General features: G+C 42.6%; 1 protein-coding gene across 1 annotated transcript in view; it reads right to left on the reverse strand.

The window, feature by feature from the left end:
• Positions 1-1,435: 1,435 nt before the first annotated feature.
• SYNPO2 (synaptopodin 2) overlaps positions 1,436-25,549 on the reverse strand; it is a 270,960-nt gene continuing 246,846 nt past the window's right edge. Inside the window, exon 6 of the mRNA XM_063458255.1 lies at positions 1,436-2,419. Within this exon, the coding sequence (XP_063314325.1) occupies positions 1,860-2,419 (560 nt within the window). The 3' untranslated portion in view covers positions 1,436-1,859. The remainder of the gene's footprint in view (positions 2,420-25,549) is intronic.

Here is a 25,549-nt window from a genome sequence, read left to right on the forward strand (position 1 = left end):
TTAGAAATCCAGGTGTTTATCAGGGCCAGGGTTGGCAAAACCCAGTTTAGTAGATAAAATAAATTAATTTATTTTATTTACTTCACAACCTGGCTGCAGATAGAGAAACTATAAACAGGTAGTGATACTCTTATTCTATGTCTCCCTGAGTGCCCTTTCCTTCTAATGCAGGTTACTTTGTAGTTCAGATCATTCAGTACTGGCAGCGGCTGAGCTGTATGCATGCCTTTGATAAGGAAGTCTTTTGGGCATGAGCGGTGTGCCTAAGGAGGCTGGCTTATGACGCAAAACATTCATTTTGTGTGTGCAAATATACTAATGATTTCAACATTCTAAACAATGCAGCATATGAATGAGGCCAAATCGTATCAAATGCATTAAAGTTGTGTTGGTGCCCACAGTGTCCCTTTTAACTGTCTGGGTTCAAGGACAAAATACTTCCAACATCCCATCCACCAAAAACCCACCTTCTAAAGCCATGCCTACACCAAACACCTGCCACAGACACTGCATAAAGAAAACGTTTCTTCACTGAAAAATTCTTCACTGCTCTGCTTTTTATATTTCCCCAGTTTCCTCACTCTCAATAAACATTCCTACACTGCCATTTGTTTCAATGCCCATCCCAATGTAACTTTTCCCTCTCAATATGCATACCATTCTTCCTCAGCTCTCACCCCATGCCATTTTTCCAATTCACATGCCATTGTGACCAATGCCCACATACATACTCTCTCACAAGCACACTGTCAAACACATATAGGCCCTTTCTTTCAGGCATTATTCACAAATCACAGAGTCCCCTTACTATATGGTGGGATCAGGGATTTAGTACTTACCTCATCTGGTGCTATAGACATGTGATGAGGTAAATGGCAAGAACTGAGGTTGCAATGTTCTATTGTAACCACATCCCTTTGTAGCCTCTATCACAAACATAGTAAGTTGACCTGTGTACCCTGAACAAGCATACACTTCAAGGAGGAATGCAGAGGGCTATAATGTCTGCTGGAAGACCCTTATTTACATCTTGATGTTACCTGCTGCAGATGCTATCCAGATGGTGAAAACTCACAGTATGCTTTACCAGAATTACTGGGGCGAGCCTTTTGCATGCCACCTGGTTATTTTACAAAGAACCCACTGGGAGTCTTATAGTGCTGGCTCTGAAAGGCTTAATATTTATATACCAAAATGGAACCTTCAAAAAATAACACGACTAACAGGTTCTGCGATCTCTAGAACTATCATTGTTTTGTGACAAAGCGACTCTATGTAAATTAGGACAATTCATTTTGTTGCTGTCCCAAAACTATTACTTTTTCTATTAGAGTAATTAAAGCTGTGTTGACATTTACAGGATTTACAGCAATTTACAATTGCACCTGCATCCCTCTGTCAGGTCTGTGCATTAACCAATTGAACTAGCTGACGCTATTTTGTAATTTCTCATGTTGACATTCATCTCTTAAAGTCTATGGCTTTTGCTTACATGGGGCATTATGCCAGGATGACTGGGTGGATACACTTCTCTATTCTTACTGTTTTTGAATGTCTATACATTTAGCAAACTTTGCTGTTTTTCATTGAAAATGTTTGTTACACCTATAAGGTTATCATACTGCAGAGCTGACATTCATCTGAACGCATGGACACATTAAATCTATAATATGAAGATTGCAAATAATATAAGTAGAAAGCCTTGGACCAGCAAGTAGCTTTAGTGACTTTGAAGTGTATGCTTATTCTCTAGTTCACTCTCAGAAATCACTATTAACATCTAGGGAACCATATTTAAAAGGGTCTGGATTTTACTGCCTGCATCATTGCTGTGGGAATGAATTTAGTACATTAGATAGTTAACGTCTCCATGGCCTGGGGTGAGTATTATGGTTTGTGTTTTGTGTTACAGACATGCAATACTCTGACCTGGTACCCAAAGGCACATTGTTAGGACTCGTTATAGAACTCTGACTGGAATACGGATGTCTAAGTTGATAACCACACTGAAAAGAAGGGGGAGACACAACACTTTTTGGAAATGATGCAACACCACTTGTTTTTTCCTCTTGCAAGCCTCCATAGCTGTATGAAGTTGGACCTGGTGGTGTTTTGGAGGTAGACTTCCAGGCCGCAGGAGGCCCTGGAAGTGTTTTCCTACGTGCTGCAGACACAATATTTGCAGATATGGACTCGTGTATGTCTTGAAGCATAAAGGCATCATCCACCAAACCCAGAGGAGACTTTGCTGCTGCTTCCCAAGGTGTTAGTTTCTTGCCTGGTGTGCCTGGTGTGGATGAAGGTCTACTGGCATAACCAGGAGATGGTTCAAACAATAAGGGAGACGATGGTGATGCCAAAGGTTGTATACAGCCATATGAAAAACTTCTTCCAGGAAATGACACTGATCGTATATTATCTTGTTCCTAGGAATAATGACAATTGAAATTTACATGAAATACAGTTTAAAGAACAATTTTCATAAAAAATGATTAACAATCTATCATGTCCTATTTAGTATATTATTCTTATATTATTCGTCAGGGCAGTTCCAATTTTGAGGTTCTGATGTCATTAAGTTCATGGTATCCCACATTTGGGGACACTACGGTACTTTCTGTAGAGCTTGTGGTGTGCGTTGGGCACTAGGAGCATGCGTAGAGTGATTTAGCAATGTTCTATGCATGGTTCTGTATGGTGGGGCTGATGCCAGATTGATATGCCCCCTTGGTGGGCGGGTATACACACATTCTGGGCCAACTTGTCCATTATATGTGTCACCAGTGACATAAGTTGGGTTACTGATGTCGCCACCTTGAAGCCCCCCCCCCCCCCTTCCATGCCTCTTAATGTGCAACATCTGTATTTATTGTTACTAATCTGACATTAAAATTAAACAATACAATTCAGTCTATGGATATACACCCATAAGTCACTGTCAGTAATTAACTTAATAAAGCTGAAATCTTTACTGATCTGAGGCTTAGCAGAATATTCTACTGAAGAGATAATCAGTCTCACTCAGCTTCAATCAGACTGCTAATGCACCAGTTTCTAAAATCCACTATTTAGCTTATATATAAAGACATTGTGTTTCTTTTATTTATGTGTGAAGGCAGATTCTGATAATCAGTAATACCTTAATTATAGAGGAATGGTCATGATTCAGTGGAAGGCATGTTTTAAATCACACACAAAAAACAACAACTAATTTGCAACTAATCTGACTTATTTTTGAATGTATTTCCTAAAGTGTATACTCTATATAATACAAAAATAAATAGCAAAATAAATCAGTTATCTAATGAATTATTATTACTATTATTATTATTATTTGTCTTTGGTACGGCTTTATTAAACATTGTCTTATGAACTGGAAATGCTAAAACTGGTCCCTTCCCGAATGTTGCTCTATTTTTAATTCTTGGGACTTTTTCTAACGTTGCTTGCAAGATTGTGTGTCCACGTAAACTCCCTAAGTAACATCACACACCACACACTGTAGGTTATTTTTTTAAAGATAAAAAAATATATAAAATTAGAAATTTCGTTATTATTGGAATCATTTTAGAAAATGGAAATATGGTTGAATCACAGGAAGGTAGTGGGAATATAACTTTTATAGGATGTATTTGTTAATTGCCTAAGTGTTCTAACTGTTGAGAGCAGTGTGTATGGCTTGGCAGAAATTCATAACATCCTACCAGCAGACTGAGCTCATGAGAGTTTTTGTTTGTCTGTTTTTGCAAATATTTTTATGAGCCATTAACGTCATAATTCTTGTGTCAAAATCTATTCAACATTTGCATGGTCATGCATTGAAGCGTGAATAATCGCTAAGAGAAATTCAACTTTTAGGCCAAAACAGGCAAATTGAAAGTATAGCTGTTTCTTTTCATTTTGGTCACTTTGGCCTAGAATTTTAAATGAATTTTTAATTCCTGACAGTTCACAGTTTATTAAGTCACCTTGTGAATGTTAGAAATATTTCGTAGAAAGTACTGGGAGAACCAGTTTTAAAACAGGCGATGCTGCTTTTCTAGTTCTCCTTAGTTAATACAAACAAATGCACTTATACCGAATAGAGAAAATACATTAATACTCACTGTAATAAAATATCTAAAGTGATAGAACTATGTATAACTAATACAATGAAAATACATACACTGCAAACCGTAGTGGAGGAGACTAATATGGTTTAGTCTACACAAAATGTAATAAAAAAACAAACATTAAAGGACCACTCTAGTGCCAGGAAAGCATACTCGTTTTCCTGGCACTAGAGTGCCCTGAGGGTGCCCCCACCCTCAGGGACCCCCTCCCGCCCGGCTCTGGAAAGGGGAAAAGGGTTAAAACTTACCTTTTTCCAGCGCTGGGCGGGGAGCTCTCCTCCTCCTCTCCGCCTCCGTTCCTCCCCGTCGGCTGAATGCGCACGCGCGGCAACAGCTGCGCGCGCATTCAGCCGGTCACATAGGAAAGCATTCATAATGCTTTCCTATGGACGCTTGCGTGCTCTCACTGTGATTTTCACAGTGAGAATCACGCAAGCGCCTCTAGTGGCTGTCAGTGAGACAGCCACTAGAGGATTAGGGGGAAGGCTTAACTAATTGATAAACATAGCAGTTTCTCTGAAACTGCTATGTTTATAAAACAATTAGTTAACCCTAGCTGGACCTGGCACCCAGACCACTTCATTAAGCTGAAGTGGTCTGGGTGCCTAGAGTGGTCCTTTAATGGCATCCATAAAATTAGTGTGTCAGCCAAACACAAAGTGCTAATCGGTAAGAAGCTCACAATGACAAATCAAGAACCCCTGAATGATCATACAAAATAGTCCAAATATAAGGGAATAAAAGATTAGTCTAACCACAGCTTCAAAAACAAATATAGAATGGATATACATAAAGAGATGGATCAAGGCAAACAAGGTAATAATACTTGGGGAAAAGTCAATCTGATGTAATACTAAACAGAAAATACAATATGGTCTTCCAAGTGTATAACATAGATCTCATTCCGTAGTATAAAAGACAGCGGCCAATCTGTGGGCTTCCAAAGTAGACCTTCTCAAAGTGCAGCAACTCATCACCACTCCCAAAAATGAAACCAGAAGTGACGTTCCTGGAATTTTGTTTTTGGTCAAAATTAGTGACCTTTTTAAATACAAATCCTTGTTACTGCAATTTAATTATCTTTTCTCCCACTATTACTATTTTTCCATTACCAGCATTACTGATGGGTAGCTTTTCCTAGCTCAGCAACAGAACAGGAAATTAATAAAAGGAACATTCCAAAGACAATTAGTTTTTTTAAGAATTCAATAGATTGACCCCAAAGATAATATGCATGTATATTTTTCTGCATGTGTTCTTTGGGGATATTTGAAAAAACAGCTGTCTGCAGCCTTTGTTGGCTCTCCCCTCTTTCCATGAAAGTCTGTGTCGGGAAATACTCCAATCAGGGGCTTAGCATTCAGAAGCATCTGTGCTGGATTTTTTATTCTTCTCAATGACTTGTAATACAGCTCATGTCGAAGGAAGGAAAGACAGGCGTGCTCTAGCACATGAGCTAATGGAAGTGGAAGAAAACCTCTCTGGCTGTCTGTTAGCACTCCTGAGCGGTGCCCTGCCATGCATATCCAGCTCATTGGCTGTGATCACTCTCAGCCAACAAGCTAAACTCATGTGAAAAGGCAGGGAGAGGTGCCCGCTGCCCAATGGGCCCAAGGTAAGTAGTCAAACGATTAGAAAATTATGTGGGGGCAGGACACTCTTTTATATTAAAGGGACACTTCATTAAAGGGACACTTCATTGAGCAAGTGGTCACCAAGACAAACTTGCTCAATGAAGTGGTCTGGGTGCCAGGTCCCTCAGGTTTTAACCCTTCAGGTGTAAACATAGCAGTTTACATAGCAGAGTTAATCCAACCACTAGTGGCTGTCTTCCTGACAGCCGCTAGAGGCGCATCTGCGATGCTGGATGCGAAATTCGCATCCAGCGTGCAGAACGTCTATAGGAAAGCATTGAGAAATGATTTCCTATGGACTGTTTGAATGCGCGTTTGGCACTTGCCGCGCATGCGCATTCCGCTCCACTCGGGAGCTGACATCAGCGGGGGAGGAGAGGTCACCAGCGCCGAGGGAGCCAGGCGCTGGATAAAGGTAAGTGGCTGAAGAGGTTTTAACCCCTTCAGCGCCAAGGGAGGGCGCCCCTGAGGGTGGAGAGGGGACGTAAGGGTTGTATAGTGTCAGGAAAACTAGTTTGTTTTCCTGACACTATAGTGATCCTTTAACCCCTTAAGGACACATGACATGTGTGACATGTCATGATTCACTTTTATTCAAGAAGTTTGGTCCTTAAGGGGTTAAACTTTGCAAAGGTACTGAGCACTACCTTCCTCTACGCTTTGTAAAACAGTTTGTAGAACATAGAAAGTTAGATTCACTTTTGGATCTACATTTATCTTTTTATTTGTTTTGGAACCTTGTATTGTCTGTGGTTAAATCATAATGAACCCAAATGAACTGCATGGCCACTGACTGCTTCTCAAAGCAGTTAGCAGTATCAACTGACAAACTGGAGAACACAATTTGTTCTAACATAATCAAACAATTAACATTCCTCCTGAGTGAGCTTGGGCCTGAATTCAAAATCCCTGCCTTAAACCCTCATTGAACCCAAGAAATGTGAAATAACACTTAAAACAGGGTGGTTAGCATTTTAAAATTGACACTAAATAACAGAAAGGCTAAGCCACAACTCCATTTAAAGTGAAACTATTACATTTGGAATGTTTTTGAATAACACAATAGCTAATTAAAGGTGAGCTCTGGGTTGTACGATTTTCTTTTAAGAAAAAATAAATGTCCTGCAGTTTCGCCACAAAAAGTTGGGGGCAGTGAGGGACCTACTTTCATGTCTGCTGACAGCGTAGGAATATTAGGCGGGGTATTCTCTCAGCGCTAGCATGATGCACTCAAGCTGTCGGACAGTTCACTGCTGTCCCCAGATGAGGGACACTATGGAACAAAATAAGGACAGGACCATGAAATCGGAAATGTCCTGCAGAAATCATGAATGTAAGGAGGTCTGCTGGCCAATGTTTGGCCCTGCTGAATTAAAAATCAAGATCATTCAAATTTAGTAGATCATCTCTTAAATCTAATATTTTCAGATTTATTAAACTATTCTAAAAATGGTCTACACATTTTATCGGTCTAAATTCCACCAGTAAATTGGCAGACGTCTGTTTCAGAAAAGACTTCCAAATTTAGTGGGGGAAAAAACAGTTTCATAATGAGCAAAACGCTTGATACGACCTGGCAAACTTACAATTCATTTCTTCCGGCCTGATATGATGATGTTAGATTCATTTTGGACTTACATTCTTTCATTAAACTGTATGATTAAATTAACTCATGATGGAAGATTCTTTATCTAAACTTTCCACAATCTGTTATATGTTTAAATCGCACAAATCTATTAGCCCTTTTCAATTCATACGTGCAAATCCAATGGAAACTGCAGGTGTTTTGTAATTGTGTTAAACAGTGCTATCAATACTGAGTGGCTGGACAGGCTGATTTCTGATCTGATTTTCTTTTAATCATTTACAAAGACCCATTAGCTGTAGGTAAAAGGAAGTCATTTCTCTGCCGCTTGAGCACAAAAAAACCACAAGGGAAAAAGTAAATTGGCTTCATGCCGACTGAAACTGCTTAGTGCATGCAGCCCATCCTCTTTAGTGTTTATTTCACTCTCTCAGAGGAATTAAAGAGCTAAAATTTCCGCTCTGTGAAAATAGAGACTGTATCTTTACGAGTTCACGCCAGCTTGGGAACAGCTTTGGATTTGTTTTTTTTTACATAACAGAGCACTGCATTGTGTTCCCAGAGAAATACTTATTTATTTGTATTACCGCCTTGTGCTGCGCACTGATTAGCATACCATACCTACTGGTTATCATTAATGGAAAGCACTGTACTCTTGTTTTCCAAGAGAATGTACCTAATCATTTCGATTTGCTTTATTTCTTTTTTTTCAACAGTATCTTAAAAATCAAGTTTCAAACTATATTACTAGAAAGACTGCTGGGATTAAACAAACACATGTAAGAGATTAAAGGTGTACAATGTGCATTAAGTGTCCTCTGTCACTCCTGCTACGGTACATTAATACTGTCAGCACACTAAGTGAGTCATCCACGTTATTAATTAAGCATGCCCCATTGTATTAAAGCAGCGTTGGCAACATGACAGTTTTGCTATTCCTAATCACTAATGGCTGCAGTGCACATAGGTAGATTATCATTACAGCTCAAAATTTCCATTGGCGCAGTTGGATACATTGACCCAATTGGGTACTTCTTCAGAGGATTTCAGGTCCCGCATAGAATAAACGTTTCTTCCCTTCTCTTTTGCTTTCTACAACCATCCACCTTCCTTAACCAAGTTTTCTTCTCTACTCCCCTTCCTTCCTACTGATCTACCCTCCTGCCCCTTTTTATACCTTCTCCACCCCATGCAGCAGGATGACAGGCAGTTCCACACTGCACTTCATACTCAGGGTTCCCCATCCCCCTTTTTTATAGTTTATAGTTGGCAGGAGGTTCCACATTGCAGTTGCTTTTCTCTTCTGTGAATTGCCTTCCCCCTTTCTTTGGACTTTTATTCATACTTTACACTTTTTTTTCTGAAATTTGTCTTAAATTTAGAATGAAGCAAAATAAAAATCAGTTGGCGAGTGACAAATCAGCAGTGGAGCTGAAATTCACCGCTTTTTAGTGTGCTATGGACCTACCAGGCTTGAGGCTTGGCTTGTATCGTAGGACTTGGAATTTTGACCGCTGTTATTATCCTAACTGCTAGTTTTGTTGGGAGATGGAATCCACAACAACTGATGTTCTACAGGTTTTGAGTTTACCACATTGCTGGCACATATTTCTTATCTTCCTACAATGGCTGACAAGGAAACCAATTTCTGTCCAACACAAACTGAACTGATAGTAATATGAACTGAAAATGAATGAAGATACAGGGACTGATGAACCCTGATGTTAAGCAATATTTTTTTTTACTATATTCTATTTATACCTGTGCTGGGCTGGTGCCTAAGATATATATAACTTTTCTCAAGGGCATACTTAAAATCGAGAGAAATGTCCTAACGAGTTAACTATTTCTGCCAATATTGCACATATTTTTTGGCTTGTCATATGCCATGGAATGTTCAGCGCTACAGGAATGTCCTATTTCTGCATTTTTGTTAAATACTGCACAGGTATTTGAAGACTAATGGCTTTTGTCTCACTTACAGGTAATATGCAACATTTTGCTTTAGAAATGGGTGCAAACCCATGATGATACGTATGCTCATTGTTTGTCATAACATACTTCAAGTGTGAACAGGACAGATAGCAAAAGAAAACACCTAGGAGAGAATGTCAAATTGTACGGCATATAGACAATCATTTAGCATTTAAAGCTGTACACCTTAACTATTCATTTAAACTGCTGATTAAAACAGTTATATGTTTCATAACAAAGTCATTAGAGTTTAACCATAGAGGCTTTCCTGGTTCGACCTGGAAGCTCTAGGTTTACAGCTCGTAGCCTGGCCTTGGGGTTTAACATCTCTTCACTACAGTGATTCAGTGGGTTTTAGCGCAACCAGTTCCATGACAAACTCTATCTACAATTGCTAAATATGTCTGTTTTATGGAGGGTCTTTTTTCCCCTGGTTTGCAGCAAGTTCTAACTTTTCTTTTACAAAGAGAAAGGGAGAAAAGTTCACCCAAGCAAATCTGAAAAGTTGGCAAGTATTTGTGAGTTGATTTGAAAATCCGTGAGAGAAATTTATGATACTTCGTGAAAAGCCTCAATCGTGGTATGTTGTGGCTTTAAATCAACAATCCCTTGTGCATCATCTGCCTCGAAAATTTTACCACAAACTAATGTTAAAATACACTTTAATGAGCTGAAGTCAAAGCCGCTCACTGAACCTTTAGTTGTATAAATAACAAATACATTGGTACCACAAGCACCACAAAGTTCCTTTAAGTTGAACTGTACTTATGACACCTGTAGGCTAGATACGCACTAAGCTGTGGTTTAGCAAACCAATAAAGTCACAGAACCTGAGTTCCACCACACCTGTGATAACCATGATTTAGCACTATAATTATAATATTATAATAATAACTTCATTATAATTAGCCAGTAGTTAAATACCTTGAAAAAATAGCATCTGTATCCTCAAATCTCATTCTATGAACGGTGATAATTGGCAACAGTGCATCGGTAAAATCATGAGATTTAGAGAGCTAATTTATATTTCTATGAATGATAGAACAGGGATTTGTTATCTCATGCATGATATATGATTTCCAGACTAGACAACCTTATTCTTTTAGTTATTACATTTCTCCCTTAACATTTTTAATAAAATTTGTAAATCAAATAAATTCAGGCAGTAAATATGAGATTTAAACTGTATTGTCAAACTTTCTTTCCTTAGAAGTTTTTTTTCCCATCAAAAGGTGTCTGCTGCCACCTAGTGGTATCAGCTAACTTCACATAGATGCAACATCTCAAAAGAGAACATTATTATAATCATTCAAACACTCAAGTTGAGTCAAGTTCAGACACTGTGTTAAAAGATATTATAAATAAATTGTATTTAAATTGAATTGCAAATTGTGGTCCAAAAATGGAAATATTCTCCACAGTTCCAACTTTATTAAATAACCCACAATTTTATTAAAGGCACGGATGCTCCTATTATGCTGCACTCTTTATTTAATTCCCTCAGCAGCAAAGAAATAACAAATTGAAAACACAAGTATAAACATCATAATGACAATATCCGCCTAGTAACATGAACATCCAATCAGTGACATCTGTATCCTACAATAGGCGGAACATTGATGACCACTTCCTCTTTCTTTGCTGTTCCGTCAGTTAAATAGAACTCTCACAGTCTTCTAACTGTTGGGTCTTCTTTATTGTGATTATTGTATGTTATTTTTTTTGTATTTATGACTTATTAATTGTGGTGACTGGTACCACTGGGTGCTGGTTTTTTAATATTGTTATTTTTTATACCTTATTTCATTGTTTATGTCACTGTAATTTTGCTTTAAAAATTGCTGTTTAATTTTCCCTATTGGGATTTCTTTCCCCTCTTTACTGTCCCTTGTTCTGCTGGCCCCAGCAAAAACCTTTGGGTGAAACACCCTCTTCATATTTGACTGTGCCTTGTCTAAGGCTGTAAATGTTTGAAACAACTAAATACTTATGTAACTTACCATCATTTCAAGATGGAAGGCATTCATTGCCTAAGAGATATACTCCAACTATCAGATTGGATGGTCAAACTCGACCTAAGGGATGCCTACCTCACCGTGTCCATTGCAGACGTTTTATCAAGCTCATGAAGTCGTGGGGTCTGTCTAATCATTTATTGAGATGATATCCTGCTGTTATCCCAGATGGTCCCTCTACTTCATACTCATCTCAGTTGGACCACAACCTTATTGCAAAATCTGGGCTTCATTATTAATTAGGGAAAAGTCCATACTCATTCCCACTCAACGGATAGAGTTTCTGGGCCTTCTAGTGGACTTGTCCCTGCAAACTCTATACATACCAATGTCGAAACTGAAGAACATCAAAAAGGAGATATGGCGCATTCTTCACACTTCACAATTCTCTCATAAGCATCTGGCCCGCATGATTGGACTCCTGGCTGTCTTTATACAAGCCATATTTCTGGGCCCTCTTCACTACAAAGCCCTCCAATGCCTAAAGGCGTCATACTTTAGGGGCGGCGCCTCATATGAGGATATAGTGACAATAAACGCAGAGGAGAAAGAGGAACACCACTGGTGGCTCCTACACATGGAGGCATGGAATGGCAGGGCCATTTTCGGCTCAGCTCCAGATGTAGTCATAGAATCAGATGCGAGTTCTTACGGATGGGGTGCGCGTTGCAGAGATGTCTCCACAGGCGGAAGATGGTCGGAACTGGAGTCAACGTTGCATATAAATTGCCTAGAACTCCTAGCGGGATCCTTTGCGATTCACAGTCTCTCCTCGACTCTGTCCCAGGCTCCTCGACCCTGTTCAATCCTATTGAAAATGGACAACATCTCAGCTGTCCATTATGTCAATCATCTAGCAGGCACAAGATCCAAAGTCTTGGCAAATTTGGCCTGAGACTTTTGGCAGTTTTGTCTTCAGCGCAATATAGCTGACAGAGCGGAATATATACCAGGGTTGGTAGTCCTGCCACCTGCGAGATTCCAGTGACTGGCTCATCGATCCCGGAATATTTCTACTGCATTTGGGACCTGTGGGGTCCTTTAGCAATAGACTTGTTTGCATCTTGCTTGAATGCCCAGCTTCCGAACTTTTTCAGTTGGAGGCCGGGCCCTGCGGCATTGGTTATGAATGCATTCTCCCAGGACTGGTCCATCGCCAGGAATTATGCATTCCCTCCATGTGCCCTCATCCCTCGTTGCCTCCTCCTTCTGCGACGCTAATCAGGTTGTCTTGTGATAGTAACCCGCCTTTGGCCGTCGCAACCTTGGTTCCCTCCTCTACTGGAGATGACTATAGATCGCCCCCGGCTTCTCTCGGACTCCCAATCTTTCCTAAGGGATCCAGATCACCCCTTCATCAAAAAAGAGTATCAGATGTTAGGGCACGAGATGTCGATGCTTGTTCTTTCTCCCCAGAAGGAGTTGTTTTTGACATTTCACGGAGGACAAAATCGTCTTCCCGGTTGGACTTATACCCAGCTTTTCCCATGAAACCACAGCTCTGTACGGTGGCGTGTCTACGAAGCATGTACCGCCCCCCTTCGGACAGGATCAGACCCCCAAATGTTGGGTCAAATGGCTCATGTCCTTGGCAGGTATTGATATTTCCATTTTTTCCTCCTCATTCGATTCGCAGTGCTATGGCTCCTTTGCTGGCTGTCTTTTAGAGGATATTTTAAAAGCGTCTGATTGGTCCTCGGAGTCTACTTTCCATAATGTCTACTTAAAACCAATCCAGCATTTTGCAGAAGCCATGATTTCACAGCTTTGAACTAGCATAATAGGAGCCACCGTGTTTTTAATAAAATTCCAGGATTTTACTATTATCATGACTGAAAGTCATGATTTTATTAAAGACACTGAGGCAAATGTTATCCCACCCACCCGCGCTTGGATTGCCCGGGTATAGGGCAAGGTAAGTTACTAACCTCTCGTTACTTCCTGAATGACTTGTCCTCGATGGTAAGTTTAGTTTTTAGCAGTACTGCTGTCATTATATGCATGCATAGCTATAGGGTGCAGTTTAACTAGGGGACCTCTGGATGTCATTAGTATCCCATGACTGTTATGTTTTCATCCTATTACATTTCTAAGAGTCATTGTCATTGACAAAACAGGTGAGTAGGTTTCTAAGTATGCTGCCATACCATGATTACCATATGATTACCATATTTTATTAATTCTTTTAGTGTGTTTAATTTGGGCCATTAAATGGCCCACCTGATAATATATACATATGTATATGTATATATATATATACACTTAACAAAATTATAAATGCAACACTTTTGTTTTTGCCCCCATTTTTCATGAGCTGAACTCAAAGATCTAAGACTTTTTCTATTTACACAAAAGGCCTATTTCTTTTAAATACTGTTCAAAAATCTGTCTAAAGTGAGCACTTCTCCTTTGCCGAGATAATCCATCCACCTCACACTTGTGACATATCAAATTGCTGATTAAGCAGCATGATTATTGCACAGGTGTGCCTTAGGCTGGCCACAATAAAAGGCCACTCTAAAATGTCCAGTTTTACTGTATTGGGGTGTCCGGGGGGTACGAAATCCAGTCAGTATCTGGTGTGACCACCATTTGCCTTAAATGGTATACGCGGATCCAGAGCATCCCAAACATGCTCAATGGGTGACATGTCTGGTAAGTATGCTGGCCATGAAAGAACTGGGATGTTTTCAGCTTCCAGGAATTGTGTACAGATCCTTGCAACATGGGGCCGTGCATTATCATGCTGCAACATGAGGTGATGGTCGTGGATGAATGACACAACAATGGGCCTCAGGATCTCGTCACGGTATCTCTGTGCATTCAAAATGCCATCAATAAAATGCACCTTTGTTCATTGTCCATAACATACGCTTGCCCATACCATAACCCCACTGCCACCATGGGCCACTCGATCCACAACGTTGACATCGTTGACATCAGCAAACTGCTCACCCACACAATGCCATACAAACTGTCTGCCATCTGCCCAGAAAAACTGGATTTCTCCGTGAAGAGAACACTTCTCCAAAATGTCAGAAGTCATCGAATTGAGCATTTGCCCACTCAAGTTGGTTACGACAACGAACTGCAGTCAGGTCGAGACCCCGATGAGGATAGCAAGATACAGCCACTAAACAAAGTAGTGTGATGGTAGTCACCATCACTGGGGATGAAAGACAGACACTATATGTGGGTCCCCAGAATCCTCTTGCGTTTTGGTCACTCTGTGCCCAGTATTAGCGCAGGGTATGTTGAATGTATTGATTGTCCAGGTTATCTGTGCCTTTTCTCTCCCCCTTTTTCCTGTCCTATTGTTTCCCCAGCATGGCGTTGTCCCAGGGACACTGCCAAACCAGTTTAAACTAACTGCTCTGTTCTTCCTCAATCTCCCATCAGCCCTTGCTATTGTCTGACCCCACCCTTCCTTGTACTATAGTACTCTATGTACCCTATTGTATGTAAATGAGGATGTTGGGGGATTAAAATATGTGTGCTATGTCTAGTAAAGTTAGTTGCTGTTTTAACCTTCATCAAGTGTCGTCTGGTGTTTGGTCCAGGGTGGAAAAGGTCCTCAGTGATCTCAGTCAAGCCTTGGTGACTGGGTTTGAAGTGCACCAGGGTCCCTGATAGCTACGAGGAAGCAGACTTGGCGGAGGTACTTGGTCGGAGTACTGGAGCTCCGTTACAAGTAGTACCAGGATATGTCAACATAATAAGGAAGGGTGATACACATTTACTTCTGGTTGATAGAGTCATCTCATTCTTAATTATTAATAAACTGTTAGTTGAACTGGTACTAAAACAAATTTTAGCATGAGCGTAAATAGGCTTTACAGAACTCTTATATATAAGCTAATAGAGCAAGACACTGACTACAAATCAGACATTCTATCATATTTCTCATGGTGTAAATAAGTCATTGGTTGAGCTAGCATAGAGATAGCACCAAATAAAGACAAAACAATGAAAAAGAAAAACCTCAACACGAAAAACAAACTGTGTGCAGAGCAAGAGTCCCAAAAGTCTATCCGACTCCCTTTCGAAGGACAACCGTGGACTGCGGATGTTGAGAGTTAATAAAGGCCTGCTGTGCAGGGGTCGGAAGACTCAAAGTGCCCAATGCCTGAAGAAAGTCAGTCTCTCCCATCCATTGCCAATTTGTCCAGCAACTGCAAGCGATTGGGATCCTTTGACCCTCTGAAGCAGGCCCGGACTGGCCATCGGGCACACCGGGCAAATGCCCGGTGGGCCGCGATGGCCCGCGATGGCCGTGGGGCCGAGGCCGGCAGGGGAGATCACAGGATCTCCCCTGCCGGCCCCTGCAGGGCCAGCGCTATCGGATCGCCGGCCCTGCTGTGTGTCTCCATGGGCCGGTGGGCCCCCTCCCAGGCTAAAGGTAAGAAGGGAGGGGGTGGGATACATCATTTTAGCTTTTATAAACAATAATAAAAAAATAAAAACACATATTTATTCAATAATTGTGCTATATACACACACACTAAGAGCACTCACACACAGCACACTCATACTAACATCACCATCAGACACAGACAGCACACACAGCACCCTCAGACGCACCCTCAGACACACACACAGCACCCTCAGATACACACAGCACCCTCAGACGCACCCTCAGACACACACACAGCACCCTCAGACACACACACAGCACCCTCAGACACACCCTCAGACACACACACAGCACCCTCAGACGCACCCTTAGACACACACACAGCACCCTCAGACACACACAGCACCCTCAGATACACACAGCACCCTCAGACGCACCCTCAGACACACACACAGCACCCTCAGACGCACCCTCAGACACACACACAGCACCCTCAGACACACACAGCACCCTCAGATACACACAGCACCCTCAGACGCACCCTCAGACACACACACAGCACCCTCAGACGCACCATCAGACACACACACAGCACCCTCAGACACACACACAGCACCCTCAGACACACACACAGCACCCTCAGACACACACAGCACCCTCAGACACACACAGCACCCTCAGACACACACAGCACCCTCAGATACACACAGCACCCTCAGACACACACACAGCACCCTCAGACACACACACACACACACACACAGCACCGTCAGACACACACACACACACACACAACACCCTCAGACACACACACACAGCACCCTCAGACGCACACGCACACACACACACACAGCACCCTCAGACACACACAGCACCTTCACTCACACAGCACCCTCAGACACACACATCACCTTCAGTCACACAACACACTCACACACAGCACACTCTCACACATATACAACACACACACGTATGTATAATATATAAAATAACACTCAGTAAGTTAACAGACAAAAAAAAATAGAAACATAGAATGTGACAGTAGATAAGAACACCCTCACACACACACAGCACCCCTCTTACACACACACTACAATCCTCACACACAGCACACCCAACACACTGCGCCCTTCACACATACAATACGTCTAAATATATATTTATATGTATATGGACGTATAGTATGTGTGAAGGGTGCAGTGTGTTGGGTGTGCTGTGCGTATGTGTGAAGGGTGCAGCATGCCTAATATTGTTATTATTGCCATTTATATAGCACCAACAGATTCTGTAGCGCTTTACAATATTATATACTACAGCACCACTACACACATTACGCTCCAGATGCATGCTAGATCCCTTACCCTATTTACACTCTGAATCCTCTATACAAACACACACACAATCTCCTATACACACAAGATCCCCTACACACACTGCACCACCTACACACACTACATTCCTGACATACAAACTCTGGATCCCCTATGCACACACTACATTCCTTGTAAGCAAACACATACTACATTCTCTAAACACACACTCTTTACAACCCCTACACACACTACAGCCCGTATGCACACACTCGCTACATCCCCTATACACACTATGCCCTCTATAAACACTCGCTACAGCCCCTAGCCCCACATATTACCCACGAATTAAATTGACCTATTTACACAATACCACACCACAATCAACTTACTCAACACACACGCAATCCCACAAGCAGGCTCCAAACACATGCACCATCCACTTTTCTGGCCCTTTTATCCTCTGGTATCCCACTTATGGAGACACCAGAGACAAGTTAAAAGCAAACACAGCGCAAGCTTGTTATTAAATTTGCTTGCACTGTGCAGAACAAATACAGGGCCTTTTTCTAATGCTAGAGCTCCTTAGCGGGGTTCTGCGCATTGCACTAATATGCTCACTTTGAGAGGGGGTGTGCTTGTCATTAGTGATGACAAAACATACCCTCTCTGGCCCTTTCTCGGGGGGCCACTGTGATTGAAAAATGCCCGGGCCGAATTTTTTTCCCAGTCCGGCCCTGCTCTGAAGCCTCTGGCTGTGCAAACCAAACCGTGGCAATGTAGGGTGCTGCAGCACAGTGGGTAAAGAGAAGGTAGCCAGCTTCAGTAAGTCCTGCTTAATCAGGCATATCAGTCATTTTAAGACCCTTAGGCAATTGTGAGACATCTGTAGCTCACCTCGTAGATGCTAGTAGTCACGTATATGCTAGCAGAAACACACACGCACACACAAGCACACATATTCAGAGACAATCGCAGACATAGACACACTAATACATGCATACAGATACACTAATATACACACATACATGTACAGAAACATACCAACATGTACACAAATCATAATACACATACATAAACATACGAGACACACCAACACAGAGACACACGCATGCATACATACACACTGGCAGGCATACATACACACTGGCAGGCATACATAGAAACATACAGAGATGAAAACATACAAAACTTAGCCTTGCTCTCAAACGTCCACTATTGTTAAGTGGTAGCAATGGATATAGTATTCATCAGCCCAAATACATAAAACAAAAACAAAAATGTTACCTGCGTACTATCGCAAATCCCTATATCTATTTAAATAATGGGGTTTTCAGTATCAATCCATTAGCCATTGAAGTTTAAAGGGACACTCCAGTCACCCAGACCACTTCTGCTCATTGGAGTGGTCTGGGTGCCAACTCCCACTACTCTTAAGCCTGCAAGTGTAATTATTGCAGTTTTTCATAAACTGCAATAATTACCTTGCAGGGTTAACTCCACCTCTAGTGGCTGTCTACTAGACTGTCTCTAGTGGCTGTCTACTAGACAGCCACTAGAGGTCACTTCCTGGTCCATAGCACAGGAAACCTGTGCTAGAGCGTCGCTGGACGTCCTCACGCTGTGTGAGGACCTCCAGCGTCGCTCAAAACACCATAGGAAAGCATTGAAATGATTTTTCAATGCTTTCCTATGGGGAGACATAATGCGCATGCGCGGCAATGGGTCTCCTCAGCCGGTTTGGCGGGATCAGTCTCGACGCAATGGACAAGAGGAGCATCGCGGAGGATAAGACAGCGGCGAGGGACATCGCCGCTGCCTCAGGTAAGTGACTGAAGGGGTTTTCACCCCTTCAGTAACCGGGGATTGGGGGGTGGGAGGGAGAGGGACCCTCCAGTGCCAGGAAAACGGATCGTTTTCCTGGCACTGGAGTTTCCCTTTAAGCTCACCTATCACATCAAAACAAAGTACAGCCGAGCCTAGCACTATCTAAAAAATTATTTATTTGCACCAAATGCAAAGAAAACCCTTGTGGCTATAAGAAAGGGGACAGAATATAAAAATATATATAAATTAGCACTATCAATTCACCTTGCTGCACTCATATAAAAGGCAAAACCACAGAGTCAGAAAGAATCTGTTAACACTTATTAACCCTTAATAGGAAGCACATGGGGTGGGCGGCAGCAGTGTAACATGGCTATGTAATACACAAGCAAATACAAACACACAAAATTAAGCTCTGCACTCAGACTCCCACTACAAATACATAGAACAAAAGCAAAAATGTAAGTTACCTGAACTCTATCCCAAATATTTATGCATAATTGAAATACTGATAATTGTATATGTGGACAATTTTGACAATTTATTGATATTACTAAATGTATTCCAAGCCTTATTAAAAACTTCCAAGTCTGAGGTCTGATATTCTCTAGTCTACAATGAAGATGATCAATGCAGCTTAAATATCCTAGTTGAAAATCTTCCACTGTTTACTAGCTAGATAATTCTAATAACACTCAGCTGTCAGCTGCTACTAACACAACATGAGTAATTCATTGAATCATCTGTACCAAGCAGTTACTGGAAAGGATCATCTAAAACATATAATTTGATATGTTTGTCAGCATACAATACATAGAAAGCTAGGCATGACTTAAAGCCCAATGTCCAGTTGGTTGCAAGTCTTTATTAATCACAGGTATTCGTTATGATTTATAAACAGGGGCGGGCTGGGAAGGGGGGCAGGGAGGCAATTGCCCCCCAGGCCGCCCTAAACCCAGGGCCGCCCACACCCAGCAAAAAAAGGAAACATCTGAATCCCCTGCTTCTGGCTGAGGAGTCAGATTTTTCAACTTACCTCACTCTTCCTGCAGTCTGCAGTCAGTGGAGTCGCCGGCCTCTCCTGATGATGTCAGGAGGAGGGGGCATGACTTCCACTGCTCTTCTCCCAGGACCGCCGGGGAGTCTGGGAGAAGAGCAGAGGAAGTCACGGCCCCTCCTCCTGACATCATCAGGAGAGGACGACTTCACTGGCTACTGCTGGTTGCTGCTCCTGTTGGCTGCTGTCCACCCCTCCCTGGCCTAAGGTAAGACTCAGGGAGGGGGGAAATACACTTTAGTGTTTTTTTTATTTCCCTCCTCAGTCCCTGTCCCCTTAGTCAGCCCATGTCCCCTTAGTCAGCCCCTGTCCCCCCTCCTCAGCCCCTGTCACCCATTCTCAGCCCTGTCCCCTTAGTCAGCCCCTGCCCCTCCTCCTCAGCCCCTGTCACCCTTCCTCAGCCCTGTCCCCTTAGTCAGCCCCTGTACCCCCTCCTCAGCCCCTGTCCCCAGTTTGTCTGTGTGTGTGTGTCAGCCAGTATGCCTGTGTGTGTGTGTGTCAGTATGTCTGTCTGTCTGAGTCAGTATGCCTGGAACAGTGTGTCTTTCTGTGTGTCTGTGTGAGTACCAGTATGTATCTCTGTGTGTGTGTCAGTATGTCTGTGTGCAAATATGTCTCTGTGTGTGTGTGCCAATTTGTCTGTGTCAGCCAGTATGCCTGTGTGTCTTTCTGTGTGTGTCTGTGTGCCTGTCAGTGAGTGTGTGCGTGTGCCTGTCAGTGAGTGTGTGTTTTTAGTGTGTGCCAAATCAGCAGGTGTGTGTGCCTGTCATTGATTGTCTGTTTAGGTGACTGCCCACCCACCCACCCACCCACTTTCAATCAAATGGGAAAGGTGTTTTTACTCTCCTCTTGGTGCAATTGGCCATTTGACTGGATTTGCCCCCCAGGCCTAAGGCTGCCAGCCCTCCCCTGCTTATAACACCAAAAACAAACTGGAACCAACAGTAGAAATAAAAAGGAAAATCAATGACAAAATATGATGAGAGATAGACATGAAGGGTAATGCAAACGAGGGGTTGTATCAGAACATAATCAACAGAGTGGCTAAAGAGGAAGAGAACATTCCAACAAATTTTGCATAACTAACACTAGTCTGTCAACATGTGTTTCCTTCTGACGTGTATGCTTCCATCCACATGTGTTGTGATGACAGAGTGCCTTTAAAGGAGTCTGAAGATGCACAGAGTCATCTACTTTTTACTTGACTCCAATTTCGTGAATTTTGTGTCTGTAACAAGCAGCTAGTATTAGGAAGGTATTGCTAGCATTCAAAGAACTACACCTTCATTCACAGGGTTTCAAATTTAAAGCCAATGTAGTTGAACTGGGCGTATATTTGACTTGGAGACATTTTCCAGTTTGGCTATTTTCACACTGTCACGTCGAACTTTCCTTTCTCCTATTGTTTCCTTTTCTCTTCCTCTCTCAGAATCTGTTCGCCTTTTCTTTAAAACATAAGATAATGTAGGGACCACTTTGTCTTATGTAATTTTCCTACGCTTGACTTTCTTTGACCCAAGGAGGATTTCCTGCGTCAGAAGGTTAGGTACTTTCTCTGACACGGGAAATGGAGCAGACTAAAACTCCTCCTTGGGGAAATGAAAGTCAGGCGTAGAAAAATACATAAGACAAAGTAGTCCCTACTTATTCCTATGTTTTAACAAAACCAAATTAAGAAATAAAGAAAATAAGAACAGATTCTGAGAGAGAAAGAGAAGAGGAAACAATAGAAGAAAGGTAAGTTCGGCATTACAGTAGGCAACAAAACAAGTATAGGCAACAAAACAAGTTTCCAATTTTAGTATATGTGTAGAGATATATATTTCCAACTGACCAACAAAATAATAAAAAATAAAAATTAATACCTTACTCAAAAATACTGCAAAAAAGTGTTTTTATTAGTAATATGTATTTTAGTCTCAATTCTTAATAGCTTTTAGATAAGACTTAATGTTTATGAGGCCCTAAATAAGGCTGTATATCCTTAATCAGTTAAGGGGATACTTATATAGTCATGCAGATTTAAAAAGTATCAATAATGCAAATATTTGCCATAAAACAGTTAAGAAAACCCTGTTTGCATGGGCGTCCGCAGGGGGGGGGGGGGGGGGGGGGAGGGGACAGATTACAGATCAGGTAAGTGAGGGATGGGGGGGGGGGTAAAATAGTCTATAGATTAGGGAAGTGAGGCATGGGGGGGCAGCCTATATATTAGGGGAGTGAGGGGTGGGGGGGCAGCCTATATATTAGGGGAGTGAGGGATGGGGGGGGGCAGCCTATATATTAGGGGAGTGAGGGATGGGGGGCAGCCTATATATTAGGGGAGTGAGGGATGGGGGGCAGCCTATATATTAGGGGAGTGAGGGATGGGGGGCAGCCTTTATATTAGGGGAGTAAGGCATGGGGGCAGCCTATAGATTAGGGGAGCGAGGGATGGGGGGGCAGCCTATATATGAGGGGAGTGAGGGATGGGGGGGCAGCCTATATATTAGGGGAGTGAGGGATGGGGGGGCAGCCTATATATTAGGGGAGTGAGGGATGGGGGGGCAGCCTATATATTAGGGGAGTGAGGGATGGGGGGGGCAGCCTATATATTAGGGGAGTGAAGGATGGGGGGGCAGCCTATATATTAGGGGGGGTGAGGGATGGGGAGCAGCCTATATATTAGGGGAGTGAGGGATGGGGAGGGCAGCCTATATATTAGGGCAGTAAAGGATGGGGGGCAGCCTATATATTAGGGGAGTGAGGGATGGGGGGAGCCTATATATTAGGGGAGTGAGGGATGGGGGGCAGCCTATATATTAGGGGAGTAAGGCATGGGGGGCAGCCTATATATTAGGGGAGTAAGGCATTGGGGGGCAGCCTATATATTAGGGGAGTAAGGCATGGGGGGGCAGCCTATATATTAGGGGAGTAAGGCATGGGGGGCAGCCTATATATTAGGGGAGTGAGGCATGGGGGGCAGCCTATATATTAGGGGAGTAAGGCATGGGGGCAGCCTATATATTAGGGGAGTAAGGCATGGGGGGCAGCCTATATTTTAGAGGGGTAAGGCATGGGGGGGCAGCCTATATATTAGGGTAGTAAGGCATGGGGGGCAGCCTATATATTAGGGGAGTAAGGCATGGGGGGCAGCCTATATATTAGGGGAGTAAGGCATGGGGGCAGCCTATATATTAGGGAAGTAAGGCATGGGGGGGTCAGCCTATATTTTAGGGGAGTAAGGCATGGGGGGGAAGCCTATATATTAGGGGAGTAAGGCATGGGGGGGCAGCCTATATATTAGGGAAGTAAGGCATGGGGGGCAGCCTATATATTAGGGGAGTAAGGCATGGGGGGCAGCCTATAGATTAGGGGAGTGAGGCATGGGGGGCAGCCTATAGATTAGGGGAGTGAGGCATGGGGGGCAGGCTAAAGATTAGGCAAGTGAGGCATGGGGGGCAGCCTAAAGATTAGGCACGTGAGGCATGGGGGGGCAGCCTATAGATTAGGCAAGTGAGGCATGGGGGGGCAGCCTATAGATTAGGCAAGTCCGGCATGGGGGGAGGGGGGGCTAAATGAAGAGTCAGCAAGGAGCAGGAAAGGTCTGCAAGGAGCAGGGGCAGCAAGGAGCAGGAAGGGTATGCAAGGGGCAGGAAGGGTCTGCAAGGAGCAGAAAGGGACAGAAGGAGCACAAAGGTAAAGGAGCAGAAAGAATCAGAAGGCGCACAAAGGTAAAGTTGAAGAAGGAGCAGAAAGGGACAGCAAGGAGCACAAAGCTAAAGTAGGAGAAGAAGCACAAAGGGTCTGCAAGGAGCAGAAAGGAATCAGAATGAGAAAGGAGCAGAAAGGCGCAAAATAAGCAGAAAGAAGCAGAAAGGTAAAGGAGCAGAAGGAGCCAAATATAGAAGACAGTGTCAGAAGAAAAAGAAGACTGTCAAATGAAGGAGAAGAAAAGGAGATTGGAGCAGGAAGGACAAATTAAGTGAACCCTCCACTTTATTCTGGACACCACATCATAAGGCTTTGGTACCTGGACCTGGCAGGGAAACTCTGGACCTTCTCATCTCGCCCGGTAAAAAAAAATATCAGTGTTAATGTGTTCACTTTTATTTACTGAGTGTCAGGAAGCACAGAGTGCCGCTGGGTAGGGGTGTTGCTGATTGGCTAGAGCGGTCAGCTGGCACTCTAAGCCAATCAGTAGCTCCCCATTCATAAAAAAGTTAAAAACAATTATGAACCGGGAACTAGCGATTGGCTTAGAGCGTCAACTGTCAACTCTAGCCAATCAAACCCATGCCTGACGTCAATCTGCACTTCCTGACACTCCGTTTCAGATGCCGAATACCACTGAGGGACCTGGAGCTGGAGGAAGCCTTTTGGGTTAGACCATTTTAGAGCGGTTTAACCCCTTAAAGGAAAGAGCACCCAGGGGATTCCTGGCATCATAGCATTTTCATTTAGATGAAGTTGTTATGGTGACCAGAATGTTCCTTTAATTTGCTTAAAGGAACACTATAGTGTCAGGAATACAAACATGTATTCCTGACACCATAGTTGTGAAAACGCTATTCACCCTGGCTTTATGTGATAATCACTATGCTCCTCCCCTTCATGACACTGTCAAAAAGGGTCCAAGCATAGATGTCATTACAATAATGCCCCCTCCTGGAAAAATTCCTGCAGACGCCCATGCCTGTTTGTACAATGCATTAACCCCTTAAGGACTGAGGGAGTTGTACAAGTTGTGATAAAAAAAAAAGTAAACAAAACCTTGAATTTGAGCACGTCTGTTCAGGTGTAATTCACATCTTTCATATTATGTGCACCCACACTTATGTCACATCAAATATTTGTATATTAAAGTTCTGCATGGCATTTTAACTGTGAATGTCACAATACTGTTAGCCGTTGCTGCAATAAAGCACACATATTTGTATTCAGTGATGTCTCACAAGTAAAACAGTACAGGTTTTATGGTGTTTTGGAAAGTTACAAGGTCAAATATAGCACATTATATTTTTCAGTTTATACACATTGAAATTTGCCAGACTGGGTTATGTTGCCTTTGACAGCGTATGGTAGCCCAGAAATGAAAATTACCCCCATGATGGCATACCATTTGCAAAAGTAGACAACCCATGGTACTACAAATGGGGTATGTCCAGTCTTTATTAGTAGCCACTTAGTCACAAACACTGGCCAAAGTTAGCATTCATATTTGTTTTGTGTGAAAAATGCAAAATACTAAATTGAATGCTAATTTTGGCCAGTGTTTGTGACCAGGGCCGGATTAACATAGGGGCAGATGGAGCTGCAGCTCCAGGCCCATGGAATAGGCCCATTGATTTAAAAAAAAAAAAGAAAATTTGTTTGTTACACACACTACTCTTGGGGTTTCCACCTGACTTTTATTTTATTGGCACAGCTAGTATTTGAGGCTTCTTGGCCGGTGCCAATATTGCAGTCATACTGGCAATCCAAATGCTGGTATTTTTCTCAGCTCAGGGAAGTGAGGGATGGGGGGAAAGACTGCAAGGAGACACTAAGGGACATTGGGAGACATTATGACAAACATTTGGGGACACTGGGAGACATGGGGACCCTGCGACACTAAGGGACATTTGGAAACATTATGACACAGACACTTGAGGACACAGAGCCAGTGTCCCTGGTGTCTCAGTGTCCCCATGTCTCCCAGT

The sequence above is a fragment of the Pelobates fuscus genome, chromosome 6 (genome assembly GCF_036172605.1).
Source record: "Pelobates fuscus isolate aPelFus1 chromosome 6, aPelFus1.pri, whole genome shotgun sequence".
In the NCBI taxonomy this organism is placed as follows: domain Eukaryota; kingdom Metazoa; phylum Chordata; class Amphibia; order Anura; family Pelobatidae; genus Pelobates; species Pelobates fuscus.